A 20398-nucleotide genomic window follows, 5' to 3' on the forward strand; every position below is an offset into this window, starting at 1 on the left:
TAGTGTGAATATGATATATTGTGGAATATTCTATACGAAAGCCTGCCTGATCCTTTGGTTGATTACCGTACAAGGTAGCCCTGACTCTATTACCGATTACCTTAGTAAATACCTTGTAGGCAACGGACAGTAAGCTAATTGGCCCGTAATTTTTGAAGTCTTTGGCGTGTGCTTTCTTATGAATTAAGGTAATGTTTGCATTCTTCCAAACTTCTGGTACGGTCGAGGTCATAAGGCATTGCGTATACAGGGTGGCTAGTTTTTCTATCATGATCTCCCCTCTATCCTTCAACTTATCTGCTGTTACCTGATCCTCCCAGCTGCTTTTTCCCTTTCCATTGCTCCTATGGCTTTCTTTACTTCATCTTTCGGTACTGGCGGGATGACGCATTACTGTGCACTACTGTTTTTCTTATTAATGCCCTGATTATGATGGATGTTAATAAATGAGTTGTGCAAGCTAGCAAATCGCCGCTGTAGCAGATTTTAAGACTACAGATTTCCCGTATTTCTTTCGCTGTGTGTTCCTTGTGCCCTCGTGTTTAAGATTGCCCTTTGGCAATACATAAGAGAGCAAATAAAATTAGAATGTGCTTACCTTTGGAGGCAAACAGGGATCACAGGGGCCGAAAGTGAACTGGACAGACGGATACAGAAAATTCTTCTTCCACGCCAAGTCCGACGCTGTAGCCTTGTTTCTACGACTCTGTTCTTGGCTCGCTATGGACGCGCTAGTTAAATGGAGGGCTAATAGAATAGGAGAAGGGCACCGCATTTGTCGCGTGCGTTTTATAAAGCTCTGAGGAAAGAGAAAGTGAAAGTGCAGAAGAAGAAAAAGAAGTATCCCAGTGTGTGGCGACATGTTGCTCCCACTGCGCAGCGCAATTTATATAACGGTGGTGCTTCCCGTAGCAGTGTGCTCTTCAGACCTGTTCACTTCCACCCAGGATATGCAAGAGTCCATCGACGCAGAAAGCACTGCGCTTGAGGACGGCCGATTCTTTCTGCTCCTGCAAGAGCACCTCCTGTACGAGGCAGAGGCTCTCCATGAAAAGCTCCAGGCCATTGTGCGGCGACGAGGCGGTCACGAGGTCTTGGGAACATTCCTCTCCGTCAGCAGCCTTGCAGCCTTCGGCATATACTCACCGCTCTGGAAAGAGCGTCCCGTCTCAAGCCGCCTCCGCGCTGCTTTCAGCTCGCCTTCCTCGAGGAAGTGGTGGCCTGCGGACAGTGACGTCACCGGAGCGGCCGCCGGAATCTGCAAGCTCCAGCAGGTGTACGACATTCCGGCTACAGAGATGGCGGCCATGAAATCTCGTCTGCTGCCGGCCGCTTCGGCTGAAGACCTCAAGGAAGTGGCCAGAGGTTGCTACATTGTGGGGCCGTTCGGGAACACGACAGCCTGGTCCTGTGCTGCGTTACAAATAGCTTCTATTCTAGACAGCGGCAGATCCCGCAAACTGCAGTTAGGTCTTCGCTGGCTGCAGGACAACGACAAGCGGTGGCCGCGGCTGCGAAGGTCGAGAATGTCCCATCGGCCTCTTTACTACCCTGGACCGCCGGATTCCGACGTTGGTGAATACAAGTCCGTGTGCGTTCAGGAGGGAGATCTGCGGCCCTCTGGCGGACGATTATTCTGCACTATGTCTACAAACTATGGAGACCCCCGTCTGATCCTGCAGCCCTACAAGATTGAAGTGCTGTCGTTGCAACCACGCATCGTAGTCTTCCCCGGCTTTCTCAGCTCGGCGGAAGTGGATTACATCCGAGCCGCAGCACGCAAGGGATTCAAACGGGCCGGCATCTACTCGCCCACAAACGTTTTGGGTTCTCCCAGTTGGAAACGAATTGGCAAGGTGAGAGAGAGAGAGCAACTTTATTTTCATGAAGATTGCGGCCACGAAAAGGAGTAGTCCTCTCGTGTTCATGCTGGGCCTCTTCCTAGGCCGGATGCGAGGGGAGGGCGCCCTTACTATGCTGGGTTGAAGAAGGCAGGAACCAGGCCTTTGGTACCGCCGCTGCCTCATGTGGCGAGATTTTTCATCTTGTTTTGGAATGTTTAGACGCAGGAGATGGAAAGGATGCCCTTTCTACAAATTTTTATTTTGTATAAACAGCTGATTAGCCTTAAGGCACTGCGTCTGAAATGGTGATGCTGTCGGGTGCTCATGTTTTTTTTTAAGGCGTTCTTGACCAAGTAGCGATTTCTTCGTTTCAGACCAATTTAGCATCCTATATCCTACTTTTAGTGGTAGAGGAGGAGGAAGATAAACTTCATTTCAGTCGAGAAAAGTGGCAGATGGTGTGGGGTGTAGCCCCATGAAGTGGCCATAAGCCCTAGACTCTCGGCGACTTCTAGGGATGTTATCGCAACCCGGATCTGTGTGTGAAAGTCGATATTGTTACTGGCACCTCCTAGTATATCAACTTAGTAAATATATCGTCCTAGTATATCAACTTAGTAAATATATCGTAAGTCAAGCAACCGCAGCGCCATCTAATAACTGCACATGCAGTCGAAGTATAGTAACATAGCTCCGTACTGCCGTGAGGAGGCAGCCCCCATTCCGGGACGTCATTTGCCACCACCGCTGCCTGTGCTCTCTGGACCAGGGCCCGCTGGGCCTCCACGTCTGAGCTGGACAGGGCCGCCTCTCAGCCCTCCCTAGTTGGCTGACTTAAAACGGTTATATGTGTATTGAGCTGGCAGGCCCACACCATGAGGTATAGATTAGCATACTGCCCGCCAAAGTTCCACCTGCCCTTGAATATTGGGTCCACGTGCTTTAGTATGGCGGAATTTAAGAGAGAGACCCGGTATTAAACCGTCTAAGGTGGCACTCCTCGATTCTGTCGAAACCCTTGGCAGGTCCGAAGAGTACCCTCGGGAAGAGGCGTAAATGGTTTGTAATATCCGCGTAAGATATTGACGGGCTTGATATGATTGCTGCGGCAGAACCGGAGGACTGAGTGGAATCCGGGGGAAGGAGTGCTCGGGCAGCTGAGTGAAGGGCCCCATTCCACTCAACCCTCTGGGAACCGGGTACCCATACTATGTTTTTTACTAATCGCCGAATCCGAATTGCTCTCAAATGCTAACAGTATCCTGCGGGCGAGTGGCGATATATCCTACCCCGCACGTAATTTCGCCAGGCCTGCTGCGAGTCCGACATTATGCAAGCTGCGTCGGAGTGGGTGGCGGCCAGTGCAATCGCCACTTCCTCCAACATTAGCGCGTCGCTAGTTTTTACTGTTCTTCTGGCTTCCCTAGTGGAGCGCCGCAATGGTGCATATTACCTTCTCGGTTGGACCCGCTGCATCCACGTAGTATATGCCTGTCTTATTCCGGTAGTAATTTTGAATAAATTTTTCCCTGGTTTCACGCCTCTCCTGATTATACTCTCAAATCATATGTTTGGGGAGCGGCTTAACTATTGAAGTATTTTTCCATGCCTCCGGGATGTCGACTCTTCGTTCGGTCGTGGGGAGCAACGCGTTGCTGAGATCCCGGAGGACTTGTCTGCCGGCGCTGGTCACCGAAAGCCTGGCAGTTTGGCTTGTTTTGTGTGCCTCAATCAGCTCCTCCGCCGAATTTCGGGCACCAAGTTGGAGCAGGATCTCCGTAGACGCTTCGGCAGGGAGCCCTAGTGCCTTTTTACCCGCCGCCTGAATCATCGTGTCGAAGTTCCCGCGGTCGCTCTTCCTCAGCTTCAGGTAGGGCGCCACATACACCACGCGACTGACGATGAACGCCTAAACCAGGTGAATGGTTTCTTTTTCGAGAAGTTCATCGTGCTTGCCGGATATCCTGCCAGTCATCCTACTAATCTGTTCGCAGGTTGACTTTATTTTTTGCAAGGCCGCGGCATTGTTACCCTGGTTGATTATTTGTAATCCCAAAATCCGAAGTGTCTCCCCCACTGGTATCTGGGTGTCGTTGACGTAAATTTGCATCTTCTCACCTAGGCTCCTATCCATTCTAATATGTAAGAGTTCTGATTTGTTCGGAGTGCATTCCAGACCGCACTCCCGAGCGTCCCTACAGCATCTTCAATTGCATTCAGCCGCTGATCATGAGGACGCTGGATGAAATTTGGTGTTCTGTCTTCTGCGGCGTTCACTAGCTGACCGTAATGACGCAGTATGAATTCGAAGGCGTGGCGGTAGAATTTTTATGAAGGCCAAACGCAATGATGATGAATCGACTTTTATTAAGCCCGAAATAAATCGGTGGTGCACGCAGGCACCAGACTGGTGGTTCCCTGGTTACGGGACCCATATGTTTCCAGCAGCTCCTGGCCCCTGTCCGTCAGTGCGAGCTGAATCGGTTGGGCGGGGCTGGATAACAAGTTCTCCCATCTCTCAAGTGGTTGGGGATTGGGGGTGCTGGCGGGAAGGGGAGGAGGGGGTCCTGAGTTTTGTGCATTCTGCCAAGACGTGCGGCAGGGTGCCCTTTTCTCGTTTGCAAAAAAGAGAGCATATCATGTTCCGCACGGTACATGCGGTTCATCAGTACGGGATGCGCAAGCGATCCCGCCTGCGCTCGACGCAGGATCGTTTCTTGTTGCCTGATGAGTTTGGGGTGCGATTCTGGCAGTCTGCACCTTTCCTCGCTGTGCATGCGGGTAATGTCCCGAAAGCGGGTAACCGGTTGCGGTAGCTCTTCGGGCTCGTGCTTGGCCCGGATTGACATTTCTCGGGCATGGTAGTCGGCGATGATGTTGCCTGCTACCTCCGAGTGAGCCAGGACCCACACAAGCTCTATGGCTCTTCCTGGAGGCTTGCACTTGGATAGAATGACTCGGGCCGCGGAGGAGATTACTTACCCCCCCCCCCCCCCTGCGGAAGATTCTGTAGGCTGTCTTTGAGTCGGTGACCACGGTGTCCACGCTCGGCTGTGCAAGTGCAAGGGCCACGGCCGCTTCTCCGGCAACAGCGGGGTCTGTTGTCTTCGGGGACGCGCTGACGATCAACCTGTTTTTGACGTAACCACCACCGCTGCACGCTCACTGTTTTCGGAACGAGGCGTCCGCGTAGAGGACCCTGGGGTTCTCTTCCAGCTTCCGGGCTATGATTTTGGCCCGCGCGGTGCACCTCTCGTCGTCCTTGCCCGGCGTCATGTTCCTGGGAAGGGGTTTGGTCTGAATGGTCGTCTTCCAGTCCTCCGGAAGGGCCGCCTTCATGGGTACTGGCTCGATCTGCCATCCTATCTTGCGTAGGACGGCTCGTCCGCGTTCCGCGTGACTGAGCCGGATTCTCTGATTAGAGAGGTGGGCTTCGATGAGCTCCTCCACCGTGTTGTAGGCGCCCATGTCTAGCAGTCTGTGCGTGGACGAGCATATGGGCATGGCCAGTGCTTGTTTCGTTGCCTTACGAAGCATCGTGTTTAGAGTGTCCATATTCGCCTCCGTCAGCTGGAGATACGGGCGGAGTGGGTAACCCGCGACACGACGAACGCGCGTAGCAGGCACATGACATCGTCCTTTGAGGCCTCGGTTTCTGTTAGATACCCTCCGAAGCATACTACGTATCTGTTGGGTTGTAGTCTCGATCTTTGTGACGGCGGCGAGTGCCTTCCCGTCGCTCTGAAGTAGTAGGCCGAGAATCCTAATCTGCTGTGTTGGCTTGATGACCGTTCCGTCGATGGTGATGATCACATTCGGCGGCAGCTCCTTCTTGGATTTTTCCGGTTGGATCGTGAGCAGCTCTGATTTCTGGTGAGCGCAGCTCAGTCCGCATGACTTTGCGTACTCGTGCACGGTCGTTGCCGCCCGCTGCAAGGCTTCCTCCGTCCAGTCATCGGACCCGGCTCGGGTCATCCACACCGTTATATCGTCGGCGTAGAACGCGTGGTCCACGCCTTCGATTTGCTTGAGTAGATCAGGCAGGGACAGGAGCGCCAGATTGAAGAGCAGGGGCGACAAATCCGATCCCTGAGGGGTGCCCCTATCGCCGAGCTTGACAGGGTCCGACTTCTCCTCCCCTATTCTGAAGGTCGCCGTTCGGTTTGACAGAAAATCTTTTATGTAGCCGATGGCCTTTCGGTCACACCTGGTCTTGTTCAGACTCTGCAACACGCTTGCGTGGGACAAGTGGTCAAACGCTCCCTTCAGGTCGAGGGCGAGTGTCCCGCGCGGCGCGTGCCTCGTTGCGGGCTTGACCACCAGTTCGTAGAGTTGGATCAACACGTCTTAGGTGCTGAGATGTTGCCTGAAGCGGTACATCGTCTCCGACATAGATGCCAAACGCAAAAGGCACCCTTCTGCGCGATGCCACTTCATGCATGGTATGAACTTCGTTCTTGGTTCTTGCGGAATGTCTGTATGGCTAAATGAAAACTCTCTGCATTTAAACACCTCTAAAACTAGATATATTTTCTCCTCCAAATAAACGTGACCAACACGTGATGCAAATTATGTATAAAACTACGCGCATTCAGAAAACATCAGAGGAGAAATTCCTAGGAGGTTAGTTCCACGAGTCTCTGGCTTGAACATGTCTTGTTGAGCACTTGGCCGCCGATATAGCCCAATTGATCGGATACATTGCAAAAATTTCTACAATACCTTTCTGGTAAAAAAAGCTCTTTATTACAGTTTAATTTATTCAAAGCTTTCCTATTGTTCGCTAGTTTTTGGCACCACTACTCAGCATAGCTATAAGAAATTCATGGTATTACCAAAAAGAGTGCTATGCATTTTTCAAAATTATGCAGGAGACATCTGTGATTTACGCACTAGAGAGCTATTTTTTAAACCACGATATAATCATAGGCAACCAAACATACTTCTATAAAAAAATTCAACATATATACGCCACACACATTTACAAAGATATCTGGGTAACAGTTGATAACCAGTAAGGTTTCAGGCATCACACAAGAAGGCTTCTGAAGGTTCGAACAAATTATGGCAAACAGTCATTGGCCTACTAAGCAATCAATATTCTAAGTAAACACGAAGGCGTAATAAAATGTACAGATAGCCTTGATAAATTAAAAAGATTGTATAGAACTTGTGACAACCACATGCGCTATGTAGATTGCTCCATATTGCTGTCATAATATGAGCATTTTATTTCTGATTTACTGTTTTTCTGTTTTTATGCGCAGTGTGTGCTGCTGCATCAGTGCGCACTAAATAACTAACTCGTTAAAATTCTTACGAAGTTTGTCTGGGCATATGATTTTTTGCCAACTGTGTATGCGTTTATGCTGTTTCTTTTCCTGGTAAATTTTAAGTTATTTTTGTTGGTTGTCGAATGGAAAACCGAAATTCCTATATCAAGTGCACCTTTTTGCTACTCTGTGCGAAAAAAGCGGGGGCAGAGACCTCGTCAAGCTGTATTAACCTTTAGTCTCTGTCTCCCCGGGAAATGCCTTGAAATAAAATGTTCTGATTTTATTTGATTTAATTGGAAATGGCGCAGTAATTGTGTGACATCTCGGTGAACAATCCCACCGCGCTGTAAGAGAAAGAATAAAAAAGGGGTAAAGAATTGAAGAAAGAGGCACCGTAGCGGAGGGCTCCGAAATAACTTTCACCACCTGGGGATCTTCAACGTGCACTGACATCGCACAGCACACGGCCGGCTTTGTGTTTTGCCTCCATCGAAATGCGGCCGCCGCGGCCTGGTTAGAACCCGGGAACTCCGGCTCAATAGCCGAAAGCCTTAACCACTGAGCCACCGCGGCGTTGACATTCCTGGTTCGAGGGAGAGACAGAGAAAAACTTTATTGGCGCCAAAAATTGGTTGATTCAGCGGGACCCGGGTGTCTTTATGTTGAAGTTCCGAGTCTTCCAGGGGTGGTGCCATTATTCCAGGGCCCCACTGAGTCTTGCTACCTCATATGCATGCTGGACCAGTCCTTTTTGGACCGCCAGCACGCTGCTGGTGAGCAGGCTCTCCCACTGTTCCGCATTGGGCTCTTTTAGTTTATGGAATAATTGTTTTTACACTCCCATGTAATATGGTATAAAGTGGGGGTGGCTCCACACCACTTGCATGTGTCCGCGTACTGGTTCGGAAACATTTTGTGAAGTATGTGTAAGTTATGAAAGCTTCCTGTTTGCAGTCAACGCCAACCGACTGCCTTATATTGCGTTAACAGCTGGTGTGGTGGAGGATCCTCTGTCCTCTGTAGAAATTTAGGATTTCCGAATACGATGGTTCCACCGTTGTGGTGGGCTCAGGGTCACTTGATGTATCTGCGCGGTTGGTAAGCTCGCGAGCTAGATCGTAGGCCCTCTGATTCCCAGTCACCCCGGTGTGCCCCGGCACCCAGAAAATTTGTGCTGAATTTCTTTGTTCGGGGGTCCCGCCGGGAGGATGATGCGTAGCGCTTCCTTGCTGATCCTACCATTAGTGTAGTGCCTGCATGCTTCTTTGGTGTCAGTGATTATTGTGAGCGATTTATTTCTGCGGTATCCTTCAGCTACTGCTAGCGCAATAGCAGCTTCTTCCCCCTCGGATACTCTGCAGCCGCTCTGTGATATACCGGTGACTAGGTCCTCTTAATTGTTGACCACCACCGATATTACTCTGTGTTCCTTCGTGTTTCTGTTCCATCGATGGAAAGCCGCATCTGTGTATGCTACATTTGTTTTTCAGCTAAGTGCTTTTCTACATACTCTGCTCTCGTAGCCCTTCTCCCTGCGTGCAGATTAGGGTCCATGTTGCGTGGGATTGGGCACACCCTGAGTGTTTGGCGAATGTTGTCAGGCATGCCCGCAACCCTATCAAGCTTCTAACCTATAACCCTATGTAGCTTCTGCCTTGTCTGCCTCCTTGTCTCCCCCTTTTGTATGCCTTCCTTGCCAGTCTCCGGTTGCGTCACACCGTCTGCGGCCGCGTTGACTGTCGCCACTTTGCTGTTGTTGATGATTCCGAGCAGGGGTTGGGCGCTGTCTTTTCCCATCTGCTTTGCCCTCTTTTTCTGTTTCCTGGATTGGTATATTGTCCATCCTGGTTCTGTTTCCATGTCCCATCTGCTAACGCTCATCGCGTTGTCTTGTTGCATGGCCCCTGCTTCTTTAGCTTCCATGGGTTCGCCGTCCGGTCCCACGCCGTTGCACGTGGTCGTCGGCGCGATCGCCATTTCCTGGTAATTGTCTTGTTCCTGGATAAATCCAGGTTCCATATTGCTTGCAGTACGGTTATTGTGTGCCCGAGTCGCCGTTATCATCGATCCGAGAGCTTCCGGTCCGGCGGGGCGCCCCTGTGGGCTCCAGGGTGGTTAGGCCTAACCGTTAGGCCTAACTTCCTGCCACGTGGTCTCCGCTTCTATCCTCGATAAAAGTCCAAAATTTGGGCCTACCGGGATGAATTTGGTGTCCTCGTGGTCCTGGTGACTTGTTCTTCTGGATTCTCCTAAAAATTTGGGTGGCCCGATGATTAGTCGAGCTTGAGTTGCGCAAATTCGCGGAGGCCATGCGACGCACGTCCGCACGCCTCGCTTGCGCCACAGCGCCCCTGTTCTGGTTCGAACAAAAATTAAAACAAAAAACTTGTTTTTGAGGAAAGGCTGCCTCGACTGTCTCACTCCTCGGTGGACTCCTCAACCGCTCCGTGAGGGAAGGGGCGAAGGGGAGAGTAAAAGAAAGCAAAAATTTTAAATCGCGGGGTATTGCACTCTGCAGCAACAGATGGGGGAGGTCTGGGGAATTTTTAGTCAACCTGAAGTTCGTTAACGTGCAGTAACATGTGCCATAGAGGAGGGATTCATAATAATTTCGACTCCATGAGGCATCGCACAGACGACGAGGAAGTGGCGCAGGCAGTGTCTCCTCAAAGAGTTCGGGGAGGATACTCTTTGGGAGCGCAATGGAAAGAGAGGCTTCCTCCTCTCTCGCCAGATAAACCTGTTACCTTGCACCGACAGCTGTCGCCAGCGCCATCCATGACTCGAAGACGACAAGGCAGCTGACACAGGTCACTACGCACGGGAGAGAACGTAGGGACCAGCTGGTAACCACTACTGTCCTAACCACTACTCTCCAAACCAAAGCACTGCGATAACCACTAGTGTCCTAACCAAACACTGCGAGAAAGCACGGTGGTCATCGTTGATGGTGCACTTCGACACACGGCTGTCACTGGTGGTAGGCATTTCGATTTATAAAACGAGTGGAGCCGAAAACAAATCGCCACTGAAGAGGCTGTGCCGCGTGAACTGCAGAAATCCGACCTTTCAAACTAGCAAATATATGTTATACGGGGGCTGGTGATGTTGCATTACGGTTTATGGTTTCTGGGGTTTAGCGTCACAAAGCGACTGAGGCTATAAGGGACGCCTTATTGGAGGGCTCCGGATAATTTAGACCACCTGGGGTTCTTTAACGTGCACTGGCTTCGCACAGTACACGGGCCTTTAGCATTGCGCCTCCATCGAAATTCAACCGCCGCGTCCGAGATCGAACCCGCGTCTTTCGGGCCAGCAGCCGAGCGTCATAACCACTCAGCCACCGCGGCGGCCCTGATGTAGAATTACGTTGGTAGAGAAGTTTGTTCTGATTTTAAAATAGTTATGTTTATTGAGGAAAGGAAATGGCACAGTAACCATCTCACCACTCGGTGGACACCTTAAATGCGCTCTAAAGAAAGGAGAGGTGAGAGTGAAGGAAGAAATAGGTGCTGTATTGGAGGGCTGTGAAAAAATTTCGACCACATGAGGATCTTTAACATTCAGACATGGCATGGGCGCCTTTTGCGTTTAGAAAGTCACGGGACGACATTAAGGAGAACTGTGCTTCGCAGTGTGCACTTCACTGTCTGTTTTATGTTGTCCTGTGAATTTCTAAGCAGCGCACAAGCTTCTCTACCAATGTATTAAATTTAATAATAATAATAATAATAATTAGTTTTTGGGGAAAGGAAACGGCGCAGTATTTGTCTCATATATCGTTAGACACATAAAGGCACCGTAAGAAAAGGGATAAATGAGGAAGTGAAAGAAGAATGGAAGAGAGAGGTGCCGTAGCGGAGGGCTCCGGATTAATTTCGACCACCTGGGGATCTTTAACGTGCACTGACGTAGCACGGCACACGGGTGCCTTAGCGTTCTGCCTCCACAAAAAACGCAATAGCCGCTTTTGCTTTCACACCATTGAAAATTGTTTTTGAGGAAAGGAAATGACTCAGTAACTGTCTCACCTCGCGGTGGACATCGACGGAACCGTGACGGTAGGGGGAAAGTGAGAGTGAAAGAAGAAAGAGGCGGTGGTGGTATAAACGTTTGTGTCCACTGATATAAATAAGTGGTGGTGGGGTGGTGGTGAACACATTTATTGGATATACAGGAGACTGGAGGTATGCTTGGATCAGCCCGTAAGGGACCGGTCCTTACAAGCACTAGGTGGAGGTCACTAGTTATGGGGAGAAGCCCCCTGCATGGCACTTGGGTGCGCCCTCGCTGTGGAGGCACCCTCACAAAGCAGAGGATAACCCTTGGAGCGCAATCTATTGGAGAGTCTCGAGTGCAAGTGCTGGTCAGAGGAGTCTCCCTGTAAGACTCCGCCGTGGACAGTGATGGGAGATGAGGGAAGGTGTGGCATGTGAGGAGGGAGTGTAGGAAGTCTCCTTCTTTGCCGAAAAGTTTGCATGAGGAAGGCAATTGGTCTGGTTATCGGGCATGTAGTAGTTGGGGTATGGAGCAGTCCGAGTTTGTAGTCGTCGCAAGTGCGTGGCCTGCGCTATTGTGAGGAAGGAGGATGGGGCTGCTTATGCCCCTCGTTTGTTGCGGCAGTACGAGAGAATACCATGCAAGGAGAGCAGGCGCTCACATAGCCGTAGAGGGGCCTCGCCTCCTTCCCCGAATGTGAGACCTCGAGCTAGGGAATGAGCCTCCTCGTTGCCAAGGAGACCAGCATGTGCTGCCTTCCATATGGGGGTTATGGGGCTCCGGGGCTTCCAGAAGAGTAGTTAGCGAGCAGTGGTTTGGGACCAGAGGTTTCGTAGTGGAGGGCTGCGGGTAATTTCGATCACGAGGGGTCTTCATCGTACATTGAAATCGCACAGCACACGGGCCTCCAGCATTGCACCTCCATCGAAATGTGATCGCCGCCGCCGGGACCGAACCCTCGTCTGTCAAGTCTGCAGCCGGGCGTCATAACCACTGAGCAACCGCGGCGGGTGTAACATTACTTTGGTACAGAAGTTTCTGTGCTGCTTAAAAAAATTACGCTCTTTGAGGAAAGAAAATCGCACAGTAACTCTCACTTATCGCTAGACACCTCAAATGCGCTGTAAGAGAAGGGAGAAGTGCGCGAAAGAAAAAAGAGGTGCCCTAGTGGAAGGCGGCGGAATAATTAGAGCGCACTTGACTACTTACCTGCTGTGAATGCGAAAACATGCACGCGGAGTGTTAGACTGCGGCGATGGCGTACTACTTTAATGCAGAGGCCGGCGAAGCTGATCTCTCCACACCGGCTGGGGTTCGAAACCAACTTCGGAACGAACTGTTAATTTTTCTCTCTTTCCTGGTGATGTAGAAACTCCGATGACGTCATGAGGTCACGTGAGGGTTTCGGTTCGTTTACTCGCGGACGTTTACCAAAATGGCTGCCTCCGCTGGTCGCGTCCGCTTGTTGGGGAAGCTAGCAAAATTGCTCACGAAATCCGGCATTAGTGCTGTTCAGTCATGTCCCAGGGTGGCATTCGGTTAAAAGCTTTGTTTACGTTTTGTGTGGACAAATTTGTGTGCACATTGACAATGATCACCGTGTCGTGTCGCCTACTGCGTCATCGCTCCGTGCTGTCGGGATTCGGGAGACCACCTCCGTTAACTGTGATATTCGCACCCTTCATTGGTGATTCAAAACGCAGTGTGCCGTTGAGCAGCCGTCATCGGCCTTTGCGGATGTTTGTTTCTTGCGCGTAAACGTCTAAGTACGTGTGCACGGATTTGGACGCGTCCAGCGGCATCTATCGTACGGCTTTTCGTCTACTGCGGCACAGCTGAGGGATGTCTGGAACCACCGGTGTTTACTGGACAGCATTCACGCTGCTTGCTCACCGGTGATCCAGTACTGCGTGCGGTATAAAGCAGCCATCGGCATATTATGCGAACGTTTTCTGTGTTGTTCGTGAAAAAGGCGTGTGTCTATGAATGTGTGCACACCGCTCGCGAACTCGTTTCAGCCCTAAGTTTCCGGTAGCCCCCCCGTATACCTCGCCACTGAGAACTCGTTAGCATGTACATCTTATGCGCGCTCTTTCAACGGTCAAAATTATGGGAACCGGTCATGGTTATAAAATAACGTGGCAATACGATCCAAACAAATTTACACTAAAAACTTTGCCTAGGGATCTCGTGGGTGAAGTGTTTAAATGCATTCTAGCAAAGAAAGATTTTCTGCAGCCTCATGAGCATATATCACAACTCTCCAGTGAAAAGTCATTATGTTTTCATAGCATCAATTGTTGCAGAGGGCAAGTAAACATACAGACTCAACCAGCAAGCCGGACAAGGGAAAGCTTCTAGGATAGCCATGTACAGGAACTTCAGGAAGCTGACTCAGTTTAAAGCAGTACTTTACACTGCATTAAAGCGGACTATCTAGTGCAGAAACATCACGAAGCATACAGCGTGGCCCAAGATACACACTCAGGCAGAAACAATAGAATATAGACGGTGCAGTCTGGCAAATAGATTTCTTTTGGTAACACTATGTATAAAGTACTGTCAGCAAAAAAAGAAAGAACCACAACAAGTGCGCTCTTAAATGTGCATGCTAGTTTTAGCTCTCACTTGTTCTTTTATATTTTTGCTGGAGCTATGTACGTATGTATGCAAAAGGTCGCTGAATGACAACTTCAGTTGTGAATGCGATGTATATAGCTTCGTGTGCCTTCTGCAGTCTGCAACTGGTATTATGCTAAATGCATCATGAGGTACTTTGAAGTTTTATTGTATATGAATGCTCATTTCATTCTTTTACGAAAGAGGAAGTAAAGAATCCCTTGGGAGCAATGGTAAGGGGAAAAGCAGCTGGGGAGGGTCAGCTAGCAGCAGATATGTTGAGGGACGGAGTGGAGATTGTGCTAGAAAAACTAGCCACCCTGTCTACGCATTGCCTTATGACCTCGAGCGTACCAGAAGCTTGGAAGAACGCTAACATTGTCTTAATTTATAAAAAAGGAGACGCCAAGGACTTTAGATATGACAGACCGCTCACTTACTGTCTGTTGACTACAAGGTATTTATTAATTGCGAATAGAGTCAGAGCAGCCTGCGACATCAATAAACCAAATTATCAGGCAGGCTTTCGTGAAGAATATTCCACATTCGATCATATTCACACTGTCAATCAGGTGACAGAAAAATGCGCAGAATATAACCAGCACCTATATATAGCCTTCATTGATTACGAGAAAGCAATTGACTCAGTGGAAACCTCAGCAATCATGCTGGCATTGCGCAATCAGTGTGTAGAAGAGCCTTATGTCAAAGTACTGGAAGATACCTATGGTAACTACACAGCTACCATAGTCCTTCATAAAGTCAGCAATAGAATTCTGGTAAGAAAGGGCGTTAGGCAGGGAGAAACGATCCCGCCAATGCTATTCACCACCTGTTTACAGGAACTATTCAGAGGCCTGAATTGGGAACAGTCGGGGATAAGAGTTAATGAAGAATACCTAACTGATCTGCGATTCGCTGATGACATTCTCTTGCTGAGTCACTCAACATATGAACTGCAAATAATGATCAATGAGTCAGACAGACAGAGCAGAACGGTGGGTCTAAAAATTAACATGCAGAAAACGAAAGTAATGTTCAACAGTCTAGCTAGGGAACAGCAGTTCACATTTGATAGGTGCTGGAAGTGGTAAAGGAATACGTCTACTTTGGGCAGGTAGCGACAGCTGATCCGGGTCCTGAGAGGGAATTAACTAGAAGGATAAGCAGGGGTGAAGCGCGTATTGGAAGGTTCTCTCAGATCATGAATGGCAGTTTAGCAATATGGTTCAAGAGGAGGGTACACAACAGCTGTATCTTACCGCTACTCACCTATAGAGCAGAAAGAAGGAGGCTAGCGAAAAGGGTTCAGCTTAAGTTAAGGCTAACACAGCGAGTCATAGAAAGAACAATGATAGGTGTAACGTTAAGAGACCGGAAGCGGGCAGAGTGGGTGAGGGAACAAATGCGGGTTAATGACATCCTAGTCGAGATCAAGAGGAAGAAATGGGTTTGGGCAGGGCATGTAATGCGAAAGCAAGATAACTTCTGGACCTTAAGGGTAACAGATTGAATACCAAGAGAAGGCAAGCGTAGCAGGGGGTGGCAGAAAGTTATGTGGACGGATGAGATTAAGAAGTTTGCAGGAATACGACGGGCGCAGCTGGTAAAGAAGAGTTTTAATTGGAGAGACATGGGAGAGGTCTTTGGCCTGCAATGGGCATAGTCAGGCTGATGACGATGATGAATGCTCATTCGAATTATTTGGTCAGTTCTTGTCAATTCTCTCTTGAGCTGCACTCAAGTGACTCAGATTCCTCATGCTGTAGCAAATAAGGCTTTCATAGATGATATACATAAACTGCTCAGGCACTTCATCATAATAGCTATGTTCGTTGTGATAATAAGTGCTGAAGATACAGTGAACAGTGATAGCGAGTACATTAACTCTGTTACGTTCTTCTGCGCCAGCATGACACCAATCGCATTACGCGACTCGTGCATGAAATGTTTAACTAGTACACATGAATGAGAACCTGCCATATTCCGTGGAGGTTTATCATCCAGAAGCAGAGCTGTGGCTACGAGATCTGGGGTTATGGAAATCAAACTTACTCTAACCTTTGCTATTCACCTGGATGATTTTGTATCCCACTGCCACTGAAGTATGGTTGCATTGACGAGGGTCAGATTTGCAATCGATGCTGTACAAACGAATGTCCTCGCCTGTGGGCCGGCATTTCCAGAGAATAACCATGAATTATGAGCGAGTGAAATCTGCCCGACACATAATTTCGTTAGGATAGCACGCTGTTTCAATACAGAACTGGTTTGTATCCCTCATGTGCCATAGATCGCCTTTCCACGGCATGGGCTTTTGCATTGAAATATGGTATCACATATTTAAAAAAGACGGCACTGCTTTTTCTTCTTATTCCTGTCAGTATAGTGTTCGCATTTGAGGCAATGCATTACTGGCAGAAATAAGAAGAAGAAACAGCAGTGCCGTCTTTTCCTCCGTTCTACTCTTGTTATCGGGCGAGCTTCCGATAGGCTGGCCCGGGAAATTGTAGAGGGCCTTAAAATTAGTACCACGGAATGCTGCGTGAGTTAAGGCTTCGGTGGCCTTTCTCAAAAAAGAACTCGCCTTTCTCCGCAATGGATAGCCTCCTTTTGTTGTTCTATTCCGATTAGTTCTGATAAGATTCTGCGTGTGCCTATTCTTGACGCAATTTTTACTGTACCTATTTGCGTGCTATTTTCTTCCCACACGTGATGTTGTGGATTTTGTACGCTTGCGCCCTTTCTGCTTCTTAAGGCGGTGTATCATTTCTGAAAATACAGTTGCAAGTTTGCGCTCGTGTGTGTGTGCGTGTTTCTCCCTCCCGTCCTGTGTTATTCTGCGCAAAATTGTTTAAATATGTCGCTACACAAACTGGCCTAACGTTCTACCCTATTATGGCATCACATCCTGAGTTTTTTTTTCACTGATAGTATGATTTGTATTTTAAGGATGCATGTAGACCACATTTTTATATCGTCGTCACCAAAAGTTTTTTGGCGACAGGGTTTGTTTTCCGGCCGCATGTTGAGCGCTAATGACAACCTTGAAGACCAAACAGCCTTCAAAGGCTCGTACATAGGTTCTTCTCGCCTTCCTGACGTTTACAGTTTTCTGGGTTCTTTGAATGCACCACTGCACGGCTGAAAAGCAAATTCTGTGCCCTGAAGACTTGGCAGGGAGTGTACTTACTTTGAAGCTGAATATGCGTGGACAGAGTGCAATGAGCACTCACAATTAGCATTGCGCTTTCGGCTGCATTTGTGCTCGAGGTAGCTGTCCCTCTGGGCTTCCCATATTAAGGCGAAAGCCTTTAATGGCTCGGCGCCGCGGTGGCTCAGTGGTTATGGCTCTCGGCTGCTGACTCGAAAGACGCGGGCTCGATTCCTTCCGCGGCGGTCGAATTTCGATGGAGATGAAATTCTAGAGGCTTGTGTGCGGTGCGATGTCAGTGCACGTTAAAAAACCCCAGGTGGTCGAAATTTCCGGAACCCTCCATTACGGCGTCCCTCATAGCCTGTGTCGCTTTGGGACGTTAAACCCACATAAACCGAACCTTGAATGGCTCATACTCGCGACCCTATCCGTCCGTTCGTTACACTCAACTCGATAAGAAAAAATCTTTGTGCACGATGGGATTCGAACCACCATCCTTCCGTTCCGCAGCCGAGCATGCAAACGGCTACGCTACTTCATGCCAACGCGTATGTAGTTATCCTTGTCTAGGACGCTGGACAGTGTTTGCGGAAAGATGTCGAATCAGACGGATGCCTCCCAAACGCCCTCTAGAGTCTCCAGCATTTCAGATTCAGAAACAATTGTATACTTAATTCTCATCTTAACCACACATCAGTGACACAAGCTGCAGCACCGCGCAAAGGCTTTCCCCTCACCGCACTTTAGGTCAATTAAGTGACCCCCTGAAATTTTTTTATTGGCTTACTGTTAGCATCACCAGTAGTTCCTCTAGGGGGCACTAGCTGCATTTTGTTTGGCCGAGATAGACTCAATACAAAGTTTTGACTAATACGTCATTGTTGCATTACTCTGACCTTTATAAAACGTTAATGCCCAACGTGATGCATAGAAAAACATTGCACATGCTTTTGACAAGACAGACTCTGAAGCCCATTGAGGTGAAAGTCGAGTTTTCACCGAAAATAGGTTCCTGCACAAGTATTCCCAATATATGAAGAACTTTCAATGGCATTACCCAGTTCATACATGAACTAGGATTTTCCATTTTGTGGGGCTTGACAACAAAAAGCTAAAGCATGGCTACGAGAGTCACTGTTGTCGGACGCTTGCACAGATTGACTTGGACTATCTCAGGTATCTATTATAGATTTTGCGATGCAAAGCACACTGGTGTTTTTGCATTTCACTGCAAATCAATAACAATAGCTGGGGTCCAACCTGCAAACTACACTCGCCTGTCGAACGCCTCAACCCACTTGCCATCACGGTCAGTGAATAAGCAATTCGTCATGTTGCCGGGAAGCTTTGCAATATTTATTTGTTCGTGTTTAACGCTGCCGGCACGCGGCTTTATCGCTTTATTTACAATGCAAGGCGCGATCAGATTTATCTCGAGTGATCGCAGCCAGGCTAAAGCGATTCTACGTCGTTCCAGACTGTTGCGGCTTTTTTGTGGTGCTTGGGTAATCTGTATGCGCGCAGATTCTGCGAGGCAAAACGGTTTATCTTGCGCACGTGGGTGGCCCTTTAACATGTCATCCATTCTCTTTGCAGAACTGCCGGTGAATGTACCATTATTACCAAGCAAAACAACCCATCCTCGCCTTTAGTGTCTGAACACTGTGCAGTAGAATGGCGGCGATTTTTTTCCTGCCATTCCAAACGACTCATAGTGTGTGGGAAGTGTAAGCTAGGGCTCCTTGTGTTATTTTACTATCTAGGCTCATATCAGGGACGTATATCACTACAGCACGCACACTAATACTTTTTTCAAGCATAGCAGATCAAGTATGTGTATATGCGACCCTGCTAGTGATCTATGCACTAAAAATATGCACTGGTCGAGGCATGGGATATGAATTGATGTATATAAACCTGTAATGATTTTCTGCGATCGCGCTTTATGCCATCCTGGAATGCATGGTTTACGCTACACAGGGCTCCGCGCAAATTGATCTGCAGTTCAGTGCCGCTATTCGATGTGTATCATGCTGTAGTTATCACACGAATGCCGTAATTATGCATCTAAAGGTGCGTCATTCAATGGAAATGATACCATGTATTAAGAAGTGTGCCTAAAGTGACTATTTTAAACACAGCACTTCTACATAAAGGCATACGTTATATATGTCACCCAATAGACCAGACAACAGATTGAAATCTGGTTGCTTATCGTAATTGGTATATTATACTCTAACAAGCCATGCAACTGGCAGATTAACCTCCACATACACACAATGTTATGCTAAACATAAAATCAGTTCAGAAGTGGTAGACTGCGCCAACTTCTCTCATTTTCTCTTCTGTATCAGAAGACGTTTACGGCTTGACGAGCCGCCCCTCCCCCCCCCCCCCCCCCCACACACACACACACACAAACACGCACTGTTGAGTTAGTCGGAGCAAGTGAGATGGGGAATCAATTGAAGCAGGATTTCTCATCTTTGCTCTTTCAGAAGGCAATTTTCGGCCGGCCAGCTATACAGATACGCACTGTTTAGCTAAACTCTCAAATGGGCATACTTAGCACCACTTTCAACAAATTCCGCTCGCCTTTAGTGTCGTTTGTGCAGTGTCAGGAGTTGAACCTCAGTACCATACCCTGCAGGTAGCATTCAGCTCACTTTGACGAATTCACACTAGTCCGCTTGGGTGCACCTGACACTGTACACCTGAGCAGTCAGCCTCCATGTGAGGCGAAAATTGCCGTATAGTGCGAGAGTGCGGCCTTAATTCCAGCGCTTGGTTTGAAAAAATGGCGGGGTTCTCTAGCCCAAGCAAATGTGTAGTTGCCGTCAATACACAAAACTGCAGCGCAGTGCACTGCATGTGGAACACTAAATCCGCTTAGCTCCAGACTGAAAAAAGCAGGTGAACTGACTATCATTCTCTAGGCTGGTCAGTGAGGGGACCATACGCATGAGTGTAGGCTGAGAAGATGTTAGAACTGTGCCTAATATATCTCTCACACTGGGCCTCTTTGATTTCCCGCGCTCGGGAAGCCCGCTGGCTGCCAGAGAAAATTCGCCCGTGACAGGAAAGCGCATCATGGTCACATGGGCTGGCGTCCACCGGATACAGATGCTCTCCGTAGCTTTGCGTTCTGCTGCCTCTCGTTGCTACGCTCGCGTACGGCAGAAATAGTTCAAAAACTAGGACCTCAAGTTATTTAGAGCGGCCGCAGAACAAACAGCTGATGATGCTCGCACACGTACACATGCAGGGAACGCCGACGCGAATGTGCGCCTTCCGTGCGCCGTGTAAGCTTCGAGAAATCCTCAAAAGCGTTCGATGCGCAATCTCCGTCTAACGTCTTTCAGTCGACATCACATCGGATGGAACAATTGCCCGTGCTTTGGTCATCAAACGTCACGCCGCACTCTCGGAGTGTTTCTTTTTACTACGCAGTAAGTGCGACTGGTATGACAGCAGACCCTGCATGGTGATTGACTCTGCTGTGT

At 48.8% G+C, this 20398-nt stretch overlaps 1 protein-coding gene across 1 annotated transcript in view; it reads left to right on the forward strand.

The window, feature by feature from the left end:
• The first annotated feature begins 850 nt into the window (after nucleotides 1-850).
• LOC144101926 (prolyl 4-hydroxylase subunit alpha-2-like) overlaps nucleotides 851-20398 on the forward strand; it is a 28414-nt gene continuing 8866 nt past the window's right edge. Inside the window, exon 1 of the mRNA XM_077635158.1 lies at nucleotides 851-1856. Within this exon, the coding sequence (XP_077491284.1) occupies nucleotides 861-1856 (996 nt within the window). The 5' untranslated portion in view covers nucleotides 851-860. The remainder of the gene's footprint in view (nucleotides 1857-20398) is intronic.

The sequence above is a fragment of the Amblyomma americanum genome, chromosome 8, assembly GCF_052857255.1.
Source record: "Amblyomma americanum isolate KBUSLIRL-KWMA chromosome 8, ASM5285725v1, whole genome shotgun sequence".
Classification (NCBI taxonomy): domain Eukaryota; kingdom Metazoa; phylum Arthropoda; class Arachnida; order Ixodida; family Ixodidae; genus Amblyomma; species Amblyomma americanum.